This window comes from Trachypithecus francoisi, unplaced genomic scaffold (assembly GCF_009764315.1).
Source record: "Trachypithecus francoisi isolate TF-2019V2 unplaced genomic scaffold, Tfra_2.0 Lachesis_group13, whole genome shotgun sequence".
Taxonomy (NCBI): domain Eukaryota; kingdom Metazoa; phylum Chordata; class Mammalia; order Primates; family Cercopithecidae; genus Trachypithecus; species Trachypithecus francoisi.
The window spans coordinates 82710550-82736137 of NW_022681458.1; the positions used below are offsets into that span (position 1 = coordinate 82710550).

The 25588-nt window shown below is 40.4% G+C and overlaps 1 protein-coding gene across 5 annotated transcripts in view; it reads left to right on the top strand.

Annotated features, from left to right (window-relative positions):
- The window catches only part of PLA2R1 (phospholipase A2 receptor 1), a 140524-nt gene that overhangs the window by 41516 nt on the left and 73420 nt on the right, over positions 1 to 25588 (top strand). For all 5 annotated transcript variants that reach the window (XM_033231336.1, XM_033231338.1, XM_033231335.1 and 2 more), the window contains exons 8-11: positions 1830 to 1987; positions 5386 to 5484; positions 9294 to 9406; positions 16811 to 16980. In XM_033231336.1, coding sequence (XP_033087227.1) covers positions 1830 to 1987; positions 5386 to 5484; positions 9294 to 9406; positions 16811 to 16980 — 540 coding nt within the window. The remainder of the gene's footprint in view (positions 1 to 1829; positions 1988 to 5385; positions 5485 to 9293; positions 9407 to 16810; positions 16981 to 25588) is intronic.

Here is a 25588-nt window from a genome sequence, read left to right on the forward strand (position 1 = left end):
TATGGAGTGAAAACATGCATCCTTCTCTGTTATTTTTCCTAATCCTTTGCATTTGGGATTAAAGAACCCTGTGGGCTGCTTATCTCAGCAAGGGCACTTACACATCTCTTTCAGCCACATAGGGTCCTTTCCTACCTAGGCTGTCAAGTTTTAATTCCTTTTCCAGCAACTCCACTTCAATTCCTTTAAGAGGCTTTGCTCCTTTCTTCTCATGGCAGAAAAAAGAAAAAGGAAAAAACATACTTTAAAAAATAGGTTTAAGAGGTACAGGTGAGTATTTCTTACATGCATATATTGCAGTGGTGAAGTCTGGCCTCTTAGCGGTCCCATCACCCAGATAGTGAACATTGTACTCAACAGGTGATTTTTCGACCCTCAGCCTCACCCCTACCACCTTTTGGAGTCTCCAGTGTTTCTTATCCTGCTCCGTATCTCCATGTATCCCCATTGTTTAGCTCCCACTTATAAGTGAGAACATGCCATATTTGATGTTCTGAGTTATTTCACTTAGCAGAATCGCCTCAAGTGCTACCTGTGTGCAAAAGGCATGATTTCATTCTTTTCTATGGCTGAATAGTATTCCATGATGTGTGTGTGTGTGTATATATATATGCATATATATATGTGTATATATGTGTGTATATATGTGTGTGTGTGTGCGCATATATATATATATATATAAACATATTTTGTTTATCCAGCCCTCCTCTGATGGATACTTACATGATTCCATCTTTGCTATTGTGAATAATGCTGTGATAAACATATGAGTACAGGTGTCTTTTTGATATGATTTTTTTCCCTTTGGGTATATATCCAGTAGTGGGATTGCTGGATTGAATGGTAGTTCTATGTTTAGTTCTTTGAGTAATCCCCATACTGTTTTCCATAAAGGTTGTGCTAATTTACATTCCCACCAAAAATGTATAAGTGTTCCTTTTTTTGCATCCTCACCAACATCTCTTGGGGGAAAAAAAAAAACAACTTATCTTTAAGCTAGACTATCATTAAAAGTTTGTTTGTTTCATGCCCTTTTCATAATCCAGTGGGTCTTCCTATTTTTCCTTTCTCTAGGCAGAAGCAAAACCAGACTTTTCAGATCTACTTAACGTACATACACGGTTCTAGCAGAAACCAGAGCCCCAGGAATCCAACTTGCTTAGGCTTTGTTGTTGCATTGGCTTTGGCTCACACTCTGCCTCACTCATAAGGCCTTTATCAAGCAGATCTGGATATTATGGGGGTGTCTTAGTCCATTTTCTATTGATTATAATAGAATGCAAAGAAACTGAGTAATTTATAAAGAAAAGAACTTTATTTCCTACAGTTATGGAGGCTGGGAAGTTCAAGGTCAAAGGACCACATCTGAAGAGGGTGTCCTTGCTGGTGGGGATTCTCTGCAGAGTCCCATGGTGGCACAGGGCATCACATGGAGAGGGGCCTAAGTGTGCTAACTCAGGTCTCTCTTCTTCTTCTTATAAAGCCACCAGTACCATTCCCATGAGAACTAGTTAATCCATTAACCCTTTAATCCATTCATCAGGGCAGAGCCTTCATGACCCACTCAACCCTTAGAGGCTCCCCTCAATACTGCCACATTGGGGATTAAGTTTCAACCTGAATTTTGGAGGGGACAAACACTCAAACCATAGGAGAGAGGGGAAAACATTTAAACAGACATTTTATGCCAAGACTTAAACAGATTTGATTATGCAAAGAAATAAAGAAGAAATCACATGTGAAGTGGTATATTTTGGTAGTAACTCCAGGGTGTTATCTCCTTTGCAAATAATAGGATCCCGTAAGTAATTTACATTTATCTCTTACAGAAAATGCATCAGAAACATGGATTGGTTTGAGCAGCAATAAAATTCCAGTTTCCTTTGAATGGTCTAATGACTCTTCAGTCATCTTTACTAACTGGCACACACTTGAGCCCCAAATTTTTCCAAATAGAAGCCAGCTGTGTGTCTCAGCAGAGCAGTCTGTAAGTCGATTCATTTGTTCAGTGCTCACTTTATTGGTCTTGTACTGAAGGCCACCTATGCTGGAGCCTTGGGCTATGGCAGAGACCAAGACAGGCACAGTCCCTGCTCCTCATGGGCCTTCCATGTTAGAGAGTAAACAAGTACACACAGAAAAAACATGGTAATTATAGTTGCAATGATTGCTCCAAGGAAATATGTGACATGATAGTGAAAAGCTTGGGTTGGGGAAGGACAAGATAGTCACAGAAAGCATTTCTGAAAAGTTGACATTTAAGCTTGGACTTAAAAAAAAAACTCTCAGAGAGAAAGGGGAAGAATATTCTAAGCAGAACACGCAGAGGGTAGCAAGTGCAAAGGCCCAAAGACAGACCAAGACTTGCTATGCTGAATTATCAAAAAGGAGACCAGTGGTGAGGAGGTCGTAAGAGATGGGCAGTAGGAATTCTAAAATGCCAGGTTTCTAGACTGTGGTATAGTAATCAATAAAGTGCTTCAAGGAAACAAATGGCATGATCTGATTTACATTTTAAAATTAACTGTGGCTGCTACACAGAAAATGGTTAGGAGAGGGATAAAAATGGAAGCAGAAAAGCCAGTGTGGAGGCTACACCAGAGTTGAATTAGGGTAGTGACTGTGAAGAGAAGTGGACAGATCCAAGTGTGTTTTGGAGAACAGGAGGTGTTGCTAAGTTAGATGTTGGGGTGGGAGAGAGGTCGGCTTTTGGCTTGAGCAACCACGATTTTGGTGGATGGTGGTGCCATTGACTGCCGTGATGAAGATGAGGGGAAGAACTGAGGGATGGAAGATTACTCTGGAGAGTGATGGTTTTTAAGCTCCTTTATCTTATTCACACAAAAGGATTTAAACAGTATGTGTAACCTCTTTGAAAATTATGGATCAGTGGCAAATCTTGCTCTTTTCCTCATGTGGATGGAGTGGTCCCAGTAGTCTGAACATCACATTCATCCCTATGTTCTAGTCTCTCATTTATCTAAAACATCTGATTATACAGAATTAGTTTAATCCCAAGCCATTTGAACAGTTTAGTATGCCTAAAACAGACTTAATCTCTTTGATCAAGATAGCTGCTGAATACACTGGCTGAGTTTTAGGAGGTTGTTGGGACTTGGTAGATGCCCTTATTCTTCTAACCACCGAGATACTCTGTCAAGTTCCCCCAAGAGGCAGTTTATTAAATGTTACTGACATGGCTTGACAAAGTAATTATGCCAGCCAAACAGGAAGCATTTCTGAGCACTTAACTTTTGTGACATGTTTCATGGTTTCATCTTTTAATGCTAGCACAGACAATTACAATTGTACAGAGCAGTAACAATTATACATACTAAGGCCCTGTCTCTTAGCCCCATATGAAGAAGGAGAAACAATACCTCTCAATGTTTGTCTTGGGTCTAGCTGTGCTGAAATCCACCACAATGTTTTGTTTGTTTGTTTGTTTGTTTTTGAGACAGAGTCTCACTCTGTCACCCAGGCTGGAGTGCAGTAGTGCGATCTCAGCTCACTGCAACCTCCACTTCCCGGATTCAAGCGATTCTCATGCCTCAGCCTCCTGAGTAGCTGGGATTACAGGCCTGCACCACCACGCCTGGCTAATTTTTGTATTTTTAGTAGAGGTGGGGTTTCATGTTGCCCATGCTGGTCTCAAACTCCTGGACTCTCCCCTCCTTGGCCTCCCAAAGTGTTGAAATTACTGGTGTGGGCCACCGCGCCTGGCCCACCACAGTTTATTCCACAGTATCTGCTGATTTATTGGTTCATTAGTTTTGATATAATTTAGGTGATCATTTCTTATTGACAGGCATGGGTATGTTGCTCTGCAAGTTTACAGAACAGGAGCCAATATTTGGACAGAGATTATTTTTTAAGAGTTTAAGAGATTGAGGATAGGTATTAATAGTATTGGACATGTCAGGACAATGCTGCCATAAGTGTAATATTTTGTGGCCCCTTTTCTGGCAACTCAGAAGCTCCTTGAATAGTAGATGTGGAAAAAATAACATTTATTTCCGCGGAGTAGAACTCAGTATGAATATAATTATTATAATTAACAAGTTAACAAATCACAGTTGACACAAATTTGAATATGAGAGCCTAGGAAACAATTCATTTGTTCTTCCATTCATCTAACAGTTCTTAACTACAGAATGCCTGACACTATCCTGTAACTGTATGGTTTGCTAGAAGACTCCCTGGGGGAGCGATGCAGGGCTCCTCTTACAGATGAAGGTGTCAGCCCTGGATATTGTATTTTTCTAAGGGTCATGGAAGGACTCCACATTCCCCTAAAATTCTAGATGTGTGAAATACCACCTGGAATTTGAATTCTGTAACTTTAGTCTAAGGTTCTGATTTGTGTTATTTAAAAAAATCCTACAGGAAGATAAAATTTTAATCTGTTAGCAGTTATTATATCATTATTAATGAAAGATCTGAGAGTAGCCTTCAATAGGATTAGAGAAAAACATGAAGGTATCTGTCTAGCATATAAAGAGGAGATGGGGTGGTGCTGTTCGAATTCCTGATGGAGGGATCATTGAAGGGTGAATGTGAATTTCATCTATGCCAGTATTACCTAGGGTGCTTCATGGTGGCTTCCAGGAATTTCCCCAGCATCAGGTAGAGACATGAAAGCAGCAAAGCATTTAATGTAACACTTAGAATTGGTTGAAGAGAGGTATCGGCACTCTCACTTGGTCAGGAGGATGGCTTCATCCCAGTGGTTCACACAGTATGACCCCCAGACCAACAGCATTAACACCACCTGAAAGCTTGTTAGGAATGCCAATTCTCAAGTCCCACCAGACCTACTGAATGAGACACTGGGTATGCAGCCCAGTCAGCTAGGTTTCAGTTAGCCCTCCAGGTGCTTCTGGAGCATACTCGAGATTGAGAACCGTGGCTCTATCCCATCTTTTCACAGAAAAATTGAGACCAGCTTAATGGAAGACAGGCTGACCTTTGTATTAATCCTAGCTCCAATTTTTACTGACTCTAGGACCATGTAAAATGCTAACTCTAACCTTTAAAACGGAAATAATAATCCCTACCTCACTGGAACGTTGAGATAATATATGAAAATCGCCCTGCATTAAGCCAACACATGGCAGCTATCAAGAAGCACCAGTTGTTGATAGTTGCTTCCTCTCTCCCGCCCACCCAGTTATAGATTGAACACCTTGGAACTCATGCTGAAGAGAGGGGCCTCCCATCCCTAGAGAAAGTGTGAACCCTTTCCATGACAAAGTGGGGTGCTGCCTGAAACATTATCCCATGTGGGAGCACATTATTCATCATATTTTTATTTGTAAGAATTGCTATGCCCCACCAGCATCAGCACAGAGTGTATTCATTCTCTTGTAACATTTTTCTCCGTAGGAGGGACACTGGAAAGTCAAAAATTGTGAAGAAACACTTTTTTACATTTGTAAAAAAGCAGGCCATGTCCTCTCTGATGCTGAATCAGGATGTCAAGAGGTAAGTGCTGTTAACATTGCAATTTAGGTACAGGAACTTCATAGCTAGATATCAATTCCACCCTCAATTTGAAGTGAATTTCTCTTTCTCCTCTCTCTCTCTCTCCTCTCTTGCTCTCTCTCTCTCCCAACCCCGCTTCTTTCCTTTCCTCTTTTCTTTTTGTCCTGAGAAACATTGTCTTGCTATCTTCTACACGAGATTGCTTTTCTTTTGAGATTAAAAATGTAAATGGTCCTGATACAAGCATCTGTACAGTGACTATCCTGTCTATGTGATGCCCTGTCTCACACTTGATTTTCCTAGTTTTCTTTCTTTCTTTCTTTCTTTTTTTTTTTTTGAGATAGAGTCTTGCTCTGTCACCCAGGCTAGAGTGCAGTGGCACGATCTTGGCTCACTGAATTTCTATCTTCTAGGCTCAAGCAATTCTCGTGCCTCAGTCTCCCGAGTAGCTGGGACTACAAGTATGCGCCACTATGCCTGGCTAATTTTTGTATTTTTAGCAGAGACAGGATTTTGCCATGCTGGCCAGACTGGTCTCGAACTCCTGACCTCAAGTGATCTACCTCCTTGGCCTCCCAAAGTGCTGGGATTACAGGTTTGAGCCACTGTGCCTGACCTATGGTTTTCCTAGTTTTCAAGTGAGATGTCAGAAAACAATTGTGTTCCTCTGAGTCAGAGTGAACTATGCTGTATCAGTCTCAACAGTTTTCCAGACCTGGTTTTTATGCAACTATGCTTTAATTATTTTCTTTTCTGTCCAATTATTTGTGTTGCAATTGAACAATGACCCATCCCCTTAGAATCTTCATTTTATTCATTAATCAATGTCTAAACATGTGAACTACTCTTCATACTCTAGCTGGATAATAGATGTGCCATAGCTGACATGTCACCATTTTATCTAATGATTACAATTTCTGAATTATAGCTGATATCTGATTAATCTCTACCTGATCTGAAATATTGAAGAGGGGGCAGGGGCGAGGGTGGGGGTATTTGTCTTACTGTGGCTTCCCAGGAAACTCAGCGTGTTTTATTTTTGTTGAAAGGACAATTAACTTTTTACACTGCAGAAACAGAACTGATGTTCTATTCAAACTTTTAGTCTTTGCTTCCCTTCCAGCCAGCATTAGCAGTATTTAAAGTTTCTGAGTTCATAGCCAGTTCTCTAGCTTTGTGAGGAAATTTCCATTAATTTTATTATGCATCAGTCTATGAATATGGTTTTGAAAGTTTTCTCTTTCTTAGAACGTTGCTTCAATGCAATTCTCTAAACAGTCTGCACTTGAAAAATCAATTTGTAAAATCAATCTTGATAATTTCAAAGCAAAAAAAGTGATTTGTTTTTCCTTCTGAGTCACTTTTTTGGGATTGGACAATATGAGCAATTCCTTCAGTCTTGTCACCACCATCCTTTCATTTAGAAATGAAATAGCACCTAGTGTACAAAGGGTTAACTGATATAATCAGTTATCCTTCCCGCATTTATTGTGTGGACAAAGCCTTGAAGTAACAAGTCTGTTTTTCTGATTATTCTATGCCAGATCTATTTTTCCCTCCCTTTTCTTGAGCCTGTTCAGTTACTGGATTTTTTTGTTTGTTTGCTTTGCTAAGCAGCCTATGATCTAAAAACTTCTAACGAAGAAGAAATGCATTATCAGAAAGGTCAAATTGCCAGCCTCCTTCTCCCTGTCCTTCCAAGTACGGGAGCAGTCTAACATCCCTGCTCCTATCCTGGAGAGATGCCTGAAGGAGCTGTATGGAGCTGTCAGTTACTCACAGAGAGAAGACTGGGAATAGAGGTGAAAGAGAGTGAGTTCAGAGCAGATCCTAGATGGCTGGATGTGGGAGCTCCTGTGCTTACCACCTCAGTTAATGATATGTTTGAACTAACATAGCTGATTCTTTTTTTTTTTTTTTTTTGAGACGGAGTCTCACTCTGTCGCAGGGGCTGGAGTGCAGTGGCCGGATCTCAGCTCACTGCAAGCTCCGCCTCCCGGGTTCACGCCATTCTCCTGCCTCAGCCTCCGGAGTAGCTGGGACTACGGGCGCCCGCCACCTCGCCCGGCTAGTTTTTTGTAATTTTTTTTTTTTTTTTTTTTTTTGAGACGGAGTCTCGCAGTCGCCCAGGCTGGAGTGCAGTGGCCGGATCTCAGCTCACTGCAAGCTCCGCCTCCCGGGTTTACGCCATTCTCCTGCCTCAGCCTCCCGAGTAGCTGGGACTACAGGCGCCCGCCAACTCGCCCGGCTAGTTTTTTCTATTTTTTAGTAGAGACGGGGTTTCGCCGTGTTAGCCAGGATGGTCTCGATCTCCTGACCTCGCGATCCACCGTCTCGGCCTCCCAAAGTGCTGGGATTACAGGCTTGAGCCACCGCGCCCGGCCAGTTTTTTGTATTTTTTAGTAGAGACGGGGTTTCACAGTGTTAGCCAGGATGGTCTCGATCTCCTGACCTCGTGATCCGCCCATCTCGGCCTCCCAAAGTGCTGGGATTACAGGCTTGAGCCACCGCGCCCGGCCTGCTGATTTCTAAATTAAGGTTTTCTTTAATTTACCGCAAGACCAAAATCTTTTCCAAGAAATTTATGAGAAATGATGTTATGACTGATCAAAAGCTGGCAAGTATTGGCATAGCATAAAATGAAGAGTGTTTTAAAACTGGTGAATAAATTAAAATAGATAAAAATCATGTGATCATAATATTGGGAAAAAAGAACTAAAATAGCTCAGTTTAAATATAGAGGACTAATGAATGTATGTCTTTCATACTGTATGATTTCTGATGAGATCGGGCACGTTCAGGGTGGTATGGCCATAGACTGTACTGCATAATTTCAAAGAATAGAGCCACCCTTCATTGTTTCCAGGGTTAAGACGTAGACCTGCATGTTTGTCATTTTTGTCTGAGTGCCGAAGCTTACTTTCTTCCCCTCTAAAAGGTGAGCCAGTTAATTTAGGAATAATCTTTACAGAAAAAAAAAGAAAAAATACATATATTGGCCATTTTCTATTTGGAAGCATTATGCTCCAAACAAGACCATCCTGGACTGTGCCAGAATTGGGTTTCAGGCCCAGCTGATCCACTAGTTTGACTTTATCCAAGTCCCTAATCTCAATGAATCTCAGTGGGATAACATGAAATAATCAATATGAAAGTTGGAAAAATCTATATTATCTAGATATATATTCTCTTTGTTCATGTTCTCTTTCCCCTCTGTTCAATTCTGAAATCTCTATCTGCATTGTCCTTCTCTGATTCTCAGAACAGCCCCATAAATACTATTATTATCCTCATTGTATAGATGAAAAAACTAAGATATTAAACAAGGTTGCACAGTAGTGGAGCCAGAATTCAAACCCACGCATCCTGATCCTAGAGCCAACACTTAATTTCTACCCTCCTGTCAGGGCCATTTATATGAAATACTGTAAGTAGGAGAGAGAGGGTTGGGGGAGAGAGGGGGGGGAGAGAGAAAAAGAGAGAGACAGAGAGAGATAGAGAAAGAGAGAGAGAGAGAGGCAGAGATCTTGAATGAGTGCCCTTTATTTTCATTTACTTTTAAGGTTTTATATTTTAAGTAAATTAAAAATTTTAGGTTTTAAGATAATAAATCAAATAAATGTAGAAGTGGCTGTAGTTAATGGTGTTACCAGATAGAATAAATATAAAAATATCAAGACAAAAATTCAAGGAGTTTTAAAGGAGTAAGAGAAGACAGTCATGTAGGTGGTAAAAGAGTATGCAAAAATATCTCTTGGTATTTAACTAAATCAGATTGTGTCCTTAATTTCCCTTTGATTCTTTTTAAGGGATGGGAGAGACATGGTGGATTCTGTTATAAAACTGACACAGTCCTTCGAAGCTTTGACCAAGCTTCCAGTGGTTATTACTGTCCTCCTGCACTTGTAACCATTACAAACAGGTAAATTAATTTTTTTTTAACAGAAACAAGACGGCTTTGACATGAGGGCCCTTGGAATGATAAAATCTAGCTACAATCATAACTCATCAAAATCTAAATCGTGCTATACATCAAAGTACAAAATTATTTAAATTATTTATTGAGATGAATTTAAATTATACTGTGTTATTCCAGAATTGGTTTTTGAGTAATAAATAGTAAAATTTAAGGTGACCTTTACTTTCCATGAAGATTTATTAATTATCCAGCTTTTCTAATATATTCAGATGTTTTTAGATTTTATCTTCTAACTGCTTATACTGGAAGAGAAACACATTATTTATTTTATTTTATTTTATTTCATTTTTTTGAGACAGAATCTTGCTCTGTTGCCCAGGCTGGAGTGCAGTGGCGCAATCTCAGCTCACTGCAACCTCCACTTCCCGTATTCAAGCAATTCTCCTGCTTCAGCCCCATGAGTAGCTGGGATTACAGGCACCCGCCACCACGCCCTGCTAATTTTTGTATTTTTAGTAGAGACAGGGTTTCACCATGTTGGCCAGGCTGGTCTGAACTCCTGACCTCAAGTGATCCACCTGCCTCAGCGTCCCAAAATGCCGGGATTACAGGTATGAGCCACTGTGCTCAGCCAAAACATATTACTTAACAAGTATTTTTTAAATGTAATGTATGTGAGTTGTATCAGGGTGTTTTTAGCAGAAAAGAAACTATAATATGTAGAGGATATTCAAATCCCTCACCGTCACTTCTTCTGTCTATTTTATTTAGATTGAGATTTCTCTGTGCACATATGCCTTCCTGATGCTGGCACAGAGACTGTGCCCTTTTTACACTCCATACAATCTGCAGCATGCTACCGATGCATAATACCTGTAGGAGATAAAAGTACCAAGAGCAAAGGTGACCTCATATCACTATCGATGCTAGGAGGACAGTGGGGGCTGGAACACCTGGGAGACCCATTCCTCCTGGGGAAGACAGAAGCAGGGTAGAACTCCAGTGGTGCCACAGGAAACTACACCTGCAAAGCAAGTCACTTGCATATTTGCCTGGGCCATTGCCTTTAAAAATATTCACTGAATACCAGCAAATAGGACAACTGGTTTTACCTAGAGACCCTTCCCATGTAAGTCTAATTTGTAGAGGAATTTCTGTATAATTTCTCTGCTCCTCCCACATTGGAAGTCAACATCCAAAGCTGCCAGTATGTCCTTCCTCCTCTTACCCTCTTACTTTCTTGCCTTCTTACCTAACTTCTGTTCCAAACAATGCACAGGCATGCATACACACACACATACACACACACACACACAAAAACACACATACACACACACTCAAATGGATTGATAGCATTTGGCAGACTAAATCACCTGGCGAAACATTTTACTTTCAGGAGATCCTCCCATCAAAATATAGCACTACCTTTGATCTATTTCAGCATTGTTTTTAGTTTTACCTTTCTCCCCCCAGGTTTGGCTAACAGGCAGAAGAAAGCCTTTATCAATTTATTAACTCACCCAAAAGGTTCCAAGAACACCTTGGGTTGGAAGTCCTCCAGTCAGTGAGTCAACATTGGACTTTACAGGAGCCTGACCAATGAAGCTATATGCTCTTTTGTTAATTACAATTTCATTATGTTTTTTACCAAAGAAAATAAGTCTAATTGTTTCACCTGGTTTTTATGTCTTATTCTTTTTTGTTTGTTTGTTTAATGTTCATTGAGTGCCTGCCACATACCTGGCACTGTGTTAATTATTTTTCATATGTTACCTGGCCGCACAAAAAATTAATAGCCAAGAGTTTATTAGAAAATTATTTTTTGAGTACCTATTTTTTGAGAGGCCCCGTATTAAACGCTGACATGCTACACACAAGAAATAAAAGGCATGCTATTATTGTCCAGTGCTTTCTGAAACCCAGCAGCTGAAGAGATAGAACATAGACACTAGAAATAAGTGAAGAAGGTAGAATAGCACAATAAATGGATAAACTCACAGTGACATTACAGATAACCCATAGCACCAAAGTGGCCCAAGCTAAGGCAGAAATCTATTAGAACAAATGCTTCACATTCTATGAACCCTTTGGGGACCTCATACAAATGACAGAAAGTATCTGGGGAAAAAAATCTGTTTCATTTTCCCCAAAACTGGATACAAGGCTATGTTGTGAATACTTTTAAATGTTTTCTCTGGTAAACTGTAGTCTGTAGCCAGCGCTCATGCCAGGCCCAGCTCTAAAGCAGAACTATGGCATAGGAAGTCTGTTTTTAATCCCAGTCTTGGCCTCCTAGGCCTGTCCAGATTGCCCTGTGCTGGTGTGCTGCCTGGTCACCAGTCAAGCCCTGAGGGAATACAGATGAACAGGGATGTGTCATCTGTCCAAGTCAGTTAACATATACTTATGCTACCCCCAAACATGTCTACATTCAAAGCAGCGACTCCAACACAGGACTCACGAGTTGAAGAAAGGAAGGACCCATGCTCTTGATTTTTAATCATGCAGACCCCATCAGGGAGGAAACAAGGGTCCACACTGTACTACTTTCTATTCACAATACACATTGGAATTTTTGCAAACAGCATCTTTTGTCTGAGAAGGTTTGGCAGTAGACAGAAAGTCTCTCAGATCCAGGAGTGTCCACTAATGGCCATGGTAATCATTTTCTTCCATTACTGATTTCCTGTTGGAGTTAAGACACTCCTGTCACTCTTCAGTACCCAAGCTTGTAGTTGCTAATTGATTTTCCACTCTTCTGCACAATGGAATGACAGGTTTGATGGGCACAATTAGAACCACCTGCTACAAATTACTTATTTCTTTTGTGATCAGGCAACTGCTCCTGGTCTAAGACTTTTAACACTTTGTGGAATAAGAGGGGAAGAAAAACAGATCCTTATTGTTGAGTAACAAATTCGTATTTGCTTGCTGGTTGTTACAAAATTTTTTCAGGCCTGGCCACTTTGCTTCCAGACAAAGCATGAATGCAAAAGTTGAGTTCCAAAAGTATAATGGATAATTGGCTAAATCCATGTATGTCTAAATTTTGAATCAATCAGCCATGGAATATTGGTACAAAATAACCCAAATGGCGTTCAACTTTGTGAATTTTGCCAAAAGTGAGAAATTCTGCAATATCTCATTTTCTCCTAAGTTTATTTTACTTTCATTTGTTTTTGAGGCAGTGTCTCACTCTGTTGCCCAGACTGGAGTGTAGTGGTGCCTTCATGACTCACTGCAGCTTTGACCTCCTGGGCTCAAGTCATCCTCCTGCCTCAGCCCCCCAAGTAGTTGGGACTACAGGCGTGTACCACCATGCCTGGCTAATTTTTTAAATTTTTTTGTAGAGACAGATTCTTGCCATGTTGCCATGGCTGGTCTTGAACTCCTGGGCTCAAGAAATCCTCCTGCCTCAGCCTCTCAGAGTGCTGGGATTATAGGCGTGAGCCACTGTGCCTCTCCTAAGCTTAAATGTGCATTATTTTGAAGCATTTTTACAGCTCTACCATTTTCCTGCAACTGTCATATCTCCCCAAAACACTTTTGCAGTTAATATTTTTTATTGTGGTAAAATAGACGTAACATACACATAAACATAAAATTCACCATGTTAGTCATTTTTAAGTGTGCAGTTCAGTGGTGTTAACTGCATTCACATTGTTGTTTACCACTACCATCATCCATCCCCAGAACTCTTTTCATCTTCCCAAACTGAAACTCTGTACCCATTAAGCAATAGCTGCCTATTCTCCCCTCCTCCCAGACCCTGGCAACTGCTATTCTATTTTCTGTATCTATGAGTTTAACTATCTAGGTGTCTTATGTAAGTGTAATTGTTTTTTCTGTGTCTGCTTTATTTCACTTAGCTTGTTGTAGTGTCAGCATTTCCTTTCTCTTTAAGGCTAATTAATATTCCATTATATGTATGTACACATACTGTTTATCCATTCATCCATTAATGGATATTTGGGTTACTCCCACCATTTGGCTATTGTGACTAATGCTGCTATGAACATGAATGTACAAATACCCTTCAAGTCCCTGCTTTCAATTCTTTGGCGTGTATGCCTATAAGCGAAATTGCTGGATCATATGATAATTTAATTTTAAATTTTTTGAGGAACCACCATACTCTTTTCCATAATGACTGCACCGTTTTCCATTCCCACCGGTAGTGCATAAGGGTTCCAGTTTCCCCACGTCCTAGCCAATGCTTACTATTTTCTGGTTGTTTTGTTTTGATAATAGCCATCCTACTGGGTGTGCAGTGGTATTTCACTGTGGTTTTGATCTGCATTTCGCTAGTGATTGATGCCGTTGAACATCTTTTCATGTTCACGTGCTTATTGGCTAGCTGTATATCTTCTTTGGAGAAATGTCTATTCAAGTCCTTTGCCCATTTTTTAATTGGGATGTTTCTCTTTTCTATTGTTTAGTTATAGGAATTTTCAATATATTCTGGATATTAATCCCTTATCTGATGTATAACTTGCAAATACTTTCTCCCATTTTGTGGGTTGCCTTTTCATTCTGTTGATAGTGTCCTTTGATGCACAAAGTTTTTAATTCTGATGAAGTCCAATTTATTCATTTCTTATTTTGTTGTCTGTGCTTTTGGTATCATATACAAGAAATCATTGACAAATACAATGTTATGAAGCCTTTTTCCTATGTTTCCTTGTAAGAGTTTTATAGTTTTAGCTCTTATGTTTAGGTCTTTAATCTACTTTGAGTTCGTTTTTGTGCATAGTATAAGGTAAGGATCTAACTTCATTCTGTTGCAAGTGGATGTCTAGTTTTCCCAATACAGTTTTATTGAGAAGACTGTTCTTTCTGCACTGAACAGTCTTGACACCATTCTTGAGAATCATTTGACATATATGCAAGGGCTTATTCCTGGTCTATTCCACTGGCCTATGCGTTAGTCTTTATGCTAGTACCACACTGGTTTTTTGTTTCATTTTGTTTTTGAGACAGGGTATCACCCAGGCTGGAGTACAGTGGTTCAATCATAGCTCACTGGAGCCTTGACCTCCTGGGCTCAAGCCATCCTCCCGCCTTGACCTCCCTAGTAGCTGGGACTACAGGCATCTACCGCCACCACTCACAGCAAATGTTTTTTATGTTTTGTAGCAACAGGATCTCACTATGTTGCCCAGGCTGGTCTTGAGCTCCTGGGCTCAAGCAAGCTGCCTGCCTCAGTCTCCCAAAGTGCTGAGATTATAGGCATGAGCCAGTATGCCCAGCCCACACTGCCTTGATTACAGTAGCTTTGTAGTAAGTTTGGAAATCAAGAAGTGTCAGACCTCTAACTTGGTTTCTTTTCACAATTATATTGGCTATTCAGGGGTTCCTTGAATTTCCATATGGATTTTAGGATGAACTTTTCTATTTTTGAAAAAGATATCATTGGGATTTTGATAGGGATTGCATTGAATATATAGATCATTTTGGGTAGTATGAACATCTTAACAATATTAAGTCTTCCAAGCCATGAACACGGGATTTATTTCCATTTCCTTGTGGCTTCTTTAATTTCCTTCAGCACCATTTTGCAGTTTTCAGTATACAAGTCTTTCTCGTTTGTATAGTTTATTCCTATGTATTTGGGGGGCACTATTGTAAGTGGAGTTATTTTCTTAACTTCCTTCTGGCCAAACTCCACATCGTTCTTCCTGTCGATGACCTGCCGGCCTCTGCCGGCGCCTGTCAGTGTGCTTTTGTACCAGTGTGTTCCTCTGGATGTCCAGTCGCTCGTCTCTCCTCCCACTAGGGTCTCGGGGGGTTTTATAGCCACAGGATGGGGGCGTGGCAAGCCAGGGTGGTCTTGGGAAATGCAACATTTGGGCATGAAAACAGAAATGCTTGTCCTCACCTAGGTCTGGGGGCACTTGCCGGGGGTGGAGCCCTAACCAGGGACCCTGTCCTTCTCCTCCCTGCACTTCCCTGACCCTGTATTACTTACTCTGCCTTGGAGGAGATAGAGAAAAGCAGATCGTATATTATTGAGAGCATGAACCAACTTAAGTGTAAGAAAAATTACAACAGCATGTAGGCAATATTTAGTCTTCTATACATTTCTTTTGAAGCATGTTTATATAAGGTTCTGCCAGTATGATCTGGATTAAAAAAAGAACTTTTCCTGTTCCAAATGTGTGCTATTTACGTTATTAATAGAGTATCTGCAGAAAATATTTACTAAAGCGTGATGAAAATCCATTTCCCCTGCAAAGATGAGTACCATAAATGCCTAAGTTCTCTAAATGTTGCTAATAATATCTGTAAGGCACTTAAAATATTTACTTCTTTTTATTCTTCTTTCTTTTTATCTCCTATTTCCTTTGAGACTCCTCTATTCATAAATGACCCCATTGCTTTTGCTTCCCTTAGCAAGTTAAGGATGCACAGTAATGAAAAAAACCACCAAAATCGAATAAAAAGGTCTAATTTGCTTTCTCCTTAGGTTTGGCTTCAGCCTTTCCTTTCCCACTGACTCAGCAGGTCTGTCCGGAAGTCACCACTGTTTCAAGTGTGTTTCTTCTAACTTTATATGTTCTAAAAATAGCTTTCTCAAGATAGTTTCAACTTAGCTGAAAAGTTCAATGCTAGTTAAGTTTTAATAGTCATGATTTTCTTGGTAGGTGTGCATGTGGAAGCATGTATGCAAGTTTTCTAGATTCTGCTTTTGACGCATTCATACTGGAAAGGGGGCACTGCCACCAATCACTAAACAGTAATTCATTCAGCTGTTTGGGAAGTACATTAGTGGATGTAGAGCCTTAGATTAGTTCCTGGGCTTTCACATTTTTCTTCAGTGAACACGCAGATGTAAACACATTTGAATAAGCTGAGACCTACCTGTGCCTATGAACACACTGATTTGGGAGACATAAAATTGCTACTTTAATTTCTGTTTCTTTCTCCCCAGGCAAGTATGGTAGGTGGGTGCATGTGAACTCTGTATTAGTAAATGCTCATTCAGAAAAGCATAATATCTTTCCTCCTCCCTCCTGCCAAACCTTACCCCATGCATATTGTGGCATGGTTTGTGTGGTGTGTGGCCTAATTACAAAATAGGCCACATCGTACTCCAAGAAATGCATTGCTGGCCATATGAACTTTACTACCTATGCTTTGAAATTGGAGCTGGACTCTATTCCATGCAAGAATTAAGCCCCATATGCAAGAGTCAGATTCTCCTCACTCATGTATTTCTGGGAATTGCACTGGCATTCGGCATTTATTAGTAATGTTCAGGGTCTTTGGGTGTTTTCCTGCTCCATGTTCTAAAGAATTAATGAGAAATGCTTACTCTGCGGCCATTCTGTGCACTTCATTATGCTTTAATGACTTTTTTTATTGCCCAGAAACTTAATATAACCACTTCCTTTTTCCCCTTTTAAGGTTTGAACAGGCTTTTATTACCAGTTTGATCAGTAGTGTGGTAAAAATGAAGGACAGTTATTTTTGGATAGCTCTTCAAGACCAAAATGATACAGGAGAATACACTTGGAAGCCAGCAGGGCGGAAACCCGAGCCAGTGCAGTACACACATTGGAACGCACACCAGCCCAGTGAGTAGAGTGAGCTGCATCGCCAACCCTCCCTCACTTCTGGCTCCTGTTTTCTTTACTCCAAATTCCTTCTTTTTATTATTATTATTATTATTATACTTTAAGTTCTAGGATACATGTGCATAACGTGCAGGTATGTTACATATGTATACTTGTGCCATGTTGATGTGCTGCACCCATCAACTCGTCAACACCCATCAACTCGTCATTTATATCAGGTATAACTCCTGATGCAATCCCTCCTGCGTCCCGCCTCCCCATGATAGGCCCCAGTGTGTGATGTTCCCCTTCCTGAGTCCAAGTGATCTCATTGTTCAGTTCCCACCTATGAGTGAGAACATGCGGTGTTTGGTTTTCTCTTCTTGTGATAGTTTGCTAAGAATGATGGTTTCCAGCTGCATCCATGTCCCTACAAAGGATGCAAACTCATCCTTTTTTATGGCTGCATAGTATTCCATGGTGTATATGTGCCACATTTTCTTAATCCAGTCTGTCACAGATGGACATTTGAGTTGATTCCAAGTCTTTGCTATTGTGAATAGTGCCGCAATAAACATACGTGTGCCTGTGTCTTTATAGGAGCATGATTTATAATCCTTTGGGTATATACCCAGTAGTGGGATGGCTGGGTCATATGGTACATCTAGTTCTAGATCCTTGAGGAATTGCCATACTGTTTTCCATAATGGTTGAACTAGTTTACAATCCCAACAACAGTGTAAAAGTGTTCCTATTTCTCCACATCCTCTCCAGCACCTGTTGTTTCCTGACTTCTTAATGATTGCCATTCTAACTGGTGTGAGATGGTATCTCATTGTGGTTTTGATTTGCATCTCTCTGATGGCCAGTGATGATGAGCATTTTTTCATGTGTCTGTTGGCTGTATGAATGTCCTCTTTTGAGAAATGTCTGTTCATATCCTTTGCCCACCTTTTGATGGGGTTGTTTGTTTTTTTCTTGTAAATTTGTCTGAGTTCTTTGTAGGTTCTGGATATCAGCCCTTTGTCAGATGAGTAGATTGCAAAAATTTTCTCCCATTCTGTAGGTTGCCTGTTCACTCTGATGGTAGTTTCTTTTGCTGTGCAGAAGCTCTTTAGTTTAATGAGATCCCATTTGTCAATTTTGGCTTTTGTTGCCATTGCTTTTGGTGTTTTAGACATGAAGTCCTTGCCCATGCCTATTTCCTGAATGGTACTACCTAGGTTTTCTTCTAGGGTTTTTATGGTATTAGGTCTAAGATTTAAGTCTCTAATTCATCTTGAATTAATTTTCATATAAGGAGTAAGGAAAGGATCCAGTTTCAGCTTTCTACTTATGGCTAGCCAATTTTCCCAGCACCATTTATTAAATAGGAATCCTTTCCCCATTTCTTGTTTCTCTCAGGTTTGTCAAAGATCAGATGGCTGTAGATGTGTGGTATTATTTCTGAGGACTCTGTTCTGTTCCATTGGTCTATATCTCTGTTTTGGTACCAGTACCATGCTGTTTTGGTTACTGTAGCCTTGTAGTATAGTTTGAAGTCAGGTAGCGTGATGCCTCCAGCTTTGTCCTTTTGACTTAGGATTGTCTTGGCAATGCGGGCTCTTTTTTGGTTCCATATGAACTTTAAAGCAGTTTTTTCCAATTCTGTGAAGAAACTCATTGGTAGCTTGATGGGGATGGCATTGAATCTATAAATAACCTTGAGCAGTATGGCCATTTTCACGATATTGAGTCTTCCTATCCATGAGCATGGTATGTTCTTCCATTTGTTTGTGTCCTCTTTTATTTCACTGAGCAGTGGTTTGTAGTTCTCCTTGAAGAGGTCCTTGACATCCCTTGTAAGTTGGATTCCTAGGTATTTTATTCTCTTTGAAGCAATTGTGAATGGAAGTTCATTCCTGATTTGGCTCTCTGTTTGTCTGTTACTGGTGTATAAGAATGCTTGTGATTTTTGCACATTAATTTTGTATCCTGAGACTTTGCTGAAGTTGCTTATCAGCTTAAGGAGACTTTGGGCTGAGACAATGGGGTTTTCTAAATATGCAATCATGTCATCTGCAAACAGGGACAATTTGACTTCTTCTTTTTCTAACTGAATACCCTTTATTTCTTTCTCTTGCCTGATTGCCCTAGCCAGAAGTTCCAACACTATGTTGAATAGGAGTGGTGAGAGAGGGCATCCCTGTCTTGTGCCAGATTTCAAAGGGAATTTTTCCAGTTTTTGCCCATTCAGTATTATATTGGCTGTGGGTTTGTCATAAATAGCTCTTATTATTTTGAGGTACGTTCCATCAATACCGAATTTATTGAGCGTTTTTAGCATGAAGAGCTGTTGAATTTTGTCAAAAGCCTTTTCTGCATCTATTGAGATAATCATGTGGTTCTTGTCTTTGGTTCTGTTTATATGCTGGATTACGTTTATTGATTTGCAAATGTTGAACCAGCATTGCATCCCAGGGATGAAGCCCACTTGATCATGGTGGATAAGCTTTTTGATGTGCTACTGAATCCGGTTTGCCAGTATTTTATTGAGGATTTTTGCGTCGATGTTCATCAGGGATATGGTCTAAAATTCTCTTTTTTTGTTGTGTCTCTGCCAGGCTTTGGTATCAGGATGATGTTGGCCTCATAAAATGAGTTAGGGAGGATTCCCTCTTTTCCTATTGATTGGAATAGTTTCAGAAGGAATGGTACCAGCTCCTTCTTGTACCTCTGGTAGAATTCAGCTGTGAATCCATCTGGTCCTGGACTTTTTTTGGTTGGTAGGCTATTAAATATTACCTCAATTTCACAGCCTGCTATTGGTCTATTTAGGAATTCAACTTCTTTCTGGTTTACTCTTGGAAGAGTGTAAGTGTCCAGGAAATTATCCATTTCTTCTAGATTTTCTAGTTGATTTGCGTAGAGGTGTTTATAGTATTCTCTGATGGTGGTTTGTATTTCTGTGGGGTCGGTGGTGATATCCCCTTTATCATTTTTTATTGTGTCTATTTGATTCTTCTCTCTTTTCTTCTTTATTAGTCTTGCTAGTGGTCTGTCAATTTTGTTGATCTTTTCAAAAAACCAACTCCTGGATTCATTGATTTTTTGGAGGGTTTTTTGTGTCTCTATCTCCTTCAGTTCTGCTCTGATCTTAGTTATTTCTTGCCTTCTGCTAGCTTTTGAATGTGTTTGCTCTTGCCTCTCTAGTTCTTTTAATTGTGATGTTAGAGTGTCAATTTTAGATCATTCCAGCTTTCTCTTGTGGGCATTTAGTGCTATAAATTTCCCTCTACACACTGCTTTAAATGTGTCCCAGAGATTCTGGTATGTTGTATCTTTGTTCTCATTGGTTTCAAAGAACATCTTTATTTCTGCCTTCATTTCGTTATGTACCCAGTAGTCATTCAGGAGCAGGTTGTTCAGTTTCCATGTAGTTGAGCGGTTTGGATTGAGTTTCTTAGTCCTGAGTTCTAGTTTGATTGCACTGTGGTCTGAGAGACAGTTTGTTATAATTTCTGTTCTTTGACATTTGCTGAGGAGTGCTTTACTTCCAATTATGTGGTCAATTTTGGAATAAGTGCAATGTGGTGCTGAGAAGAATGTATATTCTGTTGATTTGGGGTGGAGAGTTCTATAGACGTCTATTAGGTCCACTTGGTGCAGAGATGAGTTCAATTCCTGGATATCCTTGTTAACTTTCTGTCTCGTTGATCTGTCTAATGTTGACAGTGGAGTGTTGAAGTCTCCCATTATTATTGTATGGGAGTCTACGTCTCTTTGTAAGTCTCTAAGGACTCGCTTTATGAATCTGGGTGCTCCTGTATTGGGTGCATATATATTTAGGAGAGTTAGCTCTTCCTGTTGAATTGATCCCTTTACCATTATGTAATGGCCTTCTTTGTCTCTTTTGATCTTTGATGGTTTAAAGTCTGTTTTATCAGAGACTAGGATTGCAACCCCTGCTTTTTTTTGTTCTCCATTTGCTTGGTAGATCTTCCTGCATCCCTTTATTTTGAGCCTATGTATGTCTCTGCATGTGAGATGGGTCTCCTGAATACAGCAGACTGATGGGTCTTGACTCTTTATCCAGTTTGCCAGTCTGTGTCTTTTAATTGGAGCATTTAGTCCATTTACATTTAAGGTTAATATTGTTATGTGTGAACTTGATCCTGCCATTATGATATTAACTGGTTATTTTGCTCGTTAGTTGATGCAGTTTCTTCCTAGCCTCAATGGTCTTTACATTTTGGCATGTTTTTGCAATGGCTGGTACCAGTTGTTCCTTTCCATGTTTAGGGCTTCCTTCAGGGTCTCTTGTAAGGCAGGCCTGGTGGTGACAAAATCTCTAAGCATTTGCTTATCTCTAAAGGATTTTATTTCTCCTTCGCTGATGAAACTTAGTTTGGCTGGATATGAAATTCTGGGTTGAAAATTCTTTTCTTTAAGAACGTTGAATATTGGCCCCCACTCTCTTCTGGCTTGTAGAGTTTCTGCCGAGAAGTCTGCTGTTAGTCTGATGGGCTTCCCTTTGTGGGTAACCCGACCTTTCTCTCTGGCTGCCCTTAAGATTTTTTCCTTCATTTCAACTTTGGTGAATCTGGCAATTAGGTGTCTTGGAGTTGCTCTTCTGGAGGAGTATCTTTGTGGCGTCCTCTGTATTTCCTGAATTTGAATGTTGGCCTGCCCTACTAGGTTGGGGAAGTTCTCCTGGATGATATCCTGAAGAGTGTTTTCCAACTTGGTTCCATTTTCCCCCTCACTTTCAGGCACCCCAATCAGACATAGATTTGGTGTTTTTACGTAATCCCATACTTCTTGCAGGCTTTGTTCATTTCTTTTTCTTCTTTTTTCTTTTGGTTTCTCTTCTTGCTTCATTTCATTCATTTGATCCTCAGTCGCTGATACTCTTTCTTCTAGTTGATCGAGTCAGTTACTGAAGCTTGTGCATTTGTCACATATTTCTCATGTCATGGTTTTCATCTCTGTCATTTCGTTTATGACCTTCTCTGCATTAATTATTCTAGCTGTCAATTCTTCCACTCTTTTTTCAAGATTTTTAGTTTCTTTGTGCTGGGTACGTAATTCCTCCTTTAGCTCTGAGAAGTTTGATGGACTGAAGCCTTCTTCTCTCATCTCGTCAAAATCATTCTCTGACCAGCTTCGATCCATTGCTGGCAATAAGCTGCGCTCCTTTGCAGGGGGAGATGCGCTCTTATTTTTTGAATTTCCAGCTTTTCTGTACTGCTTTTTCCCCATCTTTGTGGTTTTATCTGCCTCTGGTCTTTGATGATGGTGACGTACTGATGGGGTTTTGGTATAGGTGTCCTTCCTGTTTGATAGTTTTCCTTCTAACAGTCAGGACTGTCAGCTGCAAGTCTGTTGGAGATTGCTTGAGGTCCACTCCAGACCCTGTTTGCCTGGGTATCAGCAGCAGAGGTTGCAGAAGATAGAATATTGCTGAACAGCGAGTGTACCTGTCTGATTCTTCCTTTGGAAGCTTCCTCTCAGGGGTGTACTCCACCCTGTGAGGTGTGGGGTGTCAGACTGCCCCTAGTGGGGGATGTCTCCCAGTTAGGCTACTCAGGGGTCAGGGACCCACTTGAGCAGGCAGTCTGTCCCTTCTCAGATCTCAACCTCCATGTGGGGAGATCCACTGCTCTCTTCAAAGCTGTCAGACAGAGTCGTTTGAGTCTGCAGAGGTTTCTGCTGCTTTTTTGTTGTTGTTGTTTAGCTGTGCCCTGTCCCCAGAGGTGGAGTCTACAGAGACAGGCAGGTTTCCTTGAGCTGCTGTGAGCTCCACCCAGTTCGAGCTTTCCAGCGGCTTTGTTTACCTACTTAAGCCTCAGCAATGGTGGGCGCCCCTCCCCCAGCCTCGCTGCTGCCTTGCAGTTAGATCGCAGAGTGCTGTGCTAGCAATGAGGGAGGCTCCGTGGCCGTGGGACCTTCCTGGCCAGGTGTGGAATATAATCTCCTGGTGTGCCCGTCTGCTTAAAGAGCAGTATTGGGGTGGGAGTTACCCGATTTTCCAGGTGTTGTGTGTCTCAGTTCCCCTGGCTAGGAAAAGGGATTCCCTTCCCCCTTGCGCTTCCCAGGTGAGGCGATGCCTCGCCCTGCTTCAGCTCTCTCTGGTCAGGCTGCGGTAGCTGACCAGCACCGATTGTCCGGCACTCCCTAGTGAGATGACCCCAGTACCTCAGTTGAAAATGCAGAAATCACCGGACTTCTGTGTCGCTCGTGCTGGGAGTTGGAGACTGGAGCTGTTCCTATTCGGCCATCTTGCTCCGCCCATCTACTCCAAATTCCTTCTACCCCTTGGTCCACCTCCTTTGATTCTTTCTTAATGTTTTCTTAATGCCTAAATGAACTACAAGGATCAGCACAGGTTAACAGGGGGTGACATATGGCTGATCTTTGTTTTTATTTATTTATTTATTTACTTATTTGTTTGTTTGTTTTGAGACAAGGTCTTGCTCTGTCACCCAGCCTAAACTGCAGTGGTGCAATCTCAGCTCACTGCAGCCTTGACCTCCCGGGCTCAAGTGATCCTCCCACCTCAGCCTCCCCAGTAGCTGGGACCACAGGCATGAGCCACCACACCCAGCTAATTTTTGTATTTTCTGTAGAGACAGACTGGTATTGAACTCTTGGGCTCAAGCAATCTGCCCACCTTTGCCTCCCAAAGTGCTGGGTTTATAGACATGAGCCAAATTGCCTGGCCCGATGGTCGTTTTTAAAAGTATAATCCATATGAGTCATTTAACATATTAAAGGTATAAATTTATCGCTCAAGACCACCACTGCCTTTATTAGCAGCAAGTCCAGTTTCTCCCTCCTAAAGTCTTTCTCCCCACCTGCACCCCACCCCCCACCCCATTATCTAAGAATCTCAGGTGCTTGCTCAGTTCAGAATGGTCAGTTAAACTTCAAAGTACAGTGGATGGGCACATATGGGTACATCCAGTCAGTTCACAGTCACTGCCTGGGGTACCTTAACCAGGATTCCAGCTCTACTAGTTCATCCTCAGGTGTTCGGCTCTGAATCCCAAGGCATGAAACTGTGCCAGGTTGGTCAGTACCAGAGAAACTGATGGCTTCTGCCACAGCCTACACTAGAACCTGTCTCTGTGGAACAAGCTTCAGGCTCTTGTATTAAGCTGAGGTCGACAGCCTAGACCCAACAGCCCCTATATTTCAGAGTGAGTTATTGCTTGCCTGGATCTCCATCAGGGCAATGCCAGAGACAACAGCAAAGAGTTACCAAGTTTGTATCTAGAGGAAATGGCTTAGGCGTCCCAGGCTCTTCCCTCCCTGAAGAGGAGGGAAGAGACACAGAGGTAGAAAATGTTTTAAAAATATTAACAAACATGGAGGAGAGGCTGAGTAATTGGAATGATAAAAGGAAAGGTTAGAATGAATGGAGAGAGGCAGTATTTGAAGAGAGAATGCTTGAATAGCTGTGCAACAAATAAAAACAGTAAACATTTATACAATAAACGTTTATTAGAATATGGCTCATATTTTATATAGGAGATTTAAAAACCACAAATTGAATTTCTGTAATGCTTATAAGACTATTGAGGCTTCCTACTTCCTTCCAAGTGCTGCTTGAGTTGTATCCCACAAGATTTAGTAGAGTTTTATAATGTTTCAATTTAGAATACATTCTAATTTCCAATATGAATATGATTTCAACCCATAAATTATTTAGAAGACTTTTTTAATTTCCTAAAATACAGGTGTTGCTAGTTCCTTTTGTTGTCAATACCTAATTTAATTGCGCTGTGGTCAAGAAATACTGTTTGTTTGGTGCCTCTCCTTTCAAATACAAAGTTGGTATTATGGCCTTGCATGTGATCATTTTTTTTATATATCCCATATGTACTTGAAAAGGTTGCATATTCTGCTTTTCCTACATGAAATGCTTCATATCTGTCAACAGATTATGTTAAATGTGTTGTTCAAATCATCTATAGCCTGAATATTTTTTGCCCACGTGATCAATCAATTGCTGAGAGTGTTAAATATCTCCCATTACAATGGTGGATGTATAAACTTCTCCCTGTAGTTCTGTCGAGTTTTTATATTACATACTTTTTAGGCTGTTTTATTAGCAACGTACAAGTTTAGAATTGTGATATCCTACCTGTGGTGTCAAAATTGGTATAGTATCCTGAGTGATCCTCTTGTTCTCTCAAAATTATTTTCTCCATAGAGTTAATTTGTCCATGAATGTAGCTACAGTAACTTTTTAAAAATTAGTATTGGCCTAGTACTTTTTTATTTTTTCTAACTTTGAATATTTTTGTGTTCTTAGAGTTGATGTATCACTTATAAACAGCATATAACTAAATTTTTAAAACCTTATTCACACATTTGTTGTCCTTAACTGGAGAGTTTGGTTTACTTATATTTTTTGTGATTATGTATAGAATTGGATTCATTTCTTCCATTTTATTATGTCCTTTCCATTTATCCTGCACTTTTTAGTCATGTTTTCTCTTCTTTCTTGCCATCTTTTGAATTTGTCTTTTTCTTCTTTTCTCATTTCATTCTTTCCCCTTTACTTATCTGGAAATTGTATTATCTAAATCTATGTTTTTATATGTTACACTAGCTATTCAACATGCCTTCTTAACAAAATCAG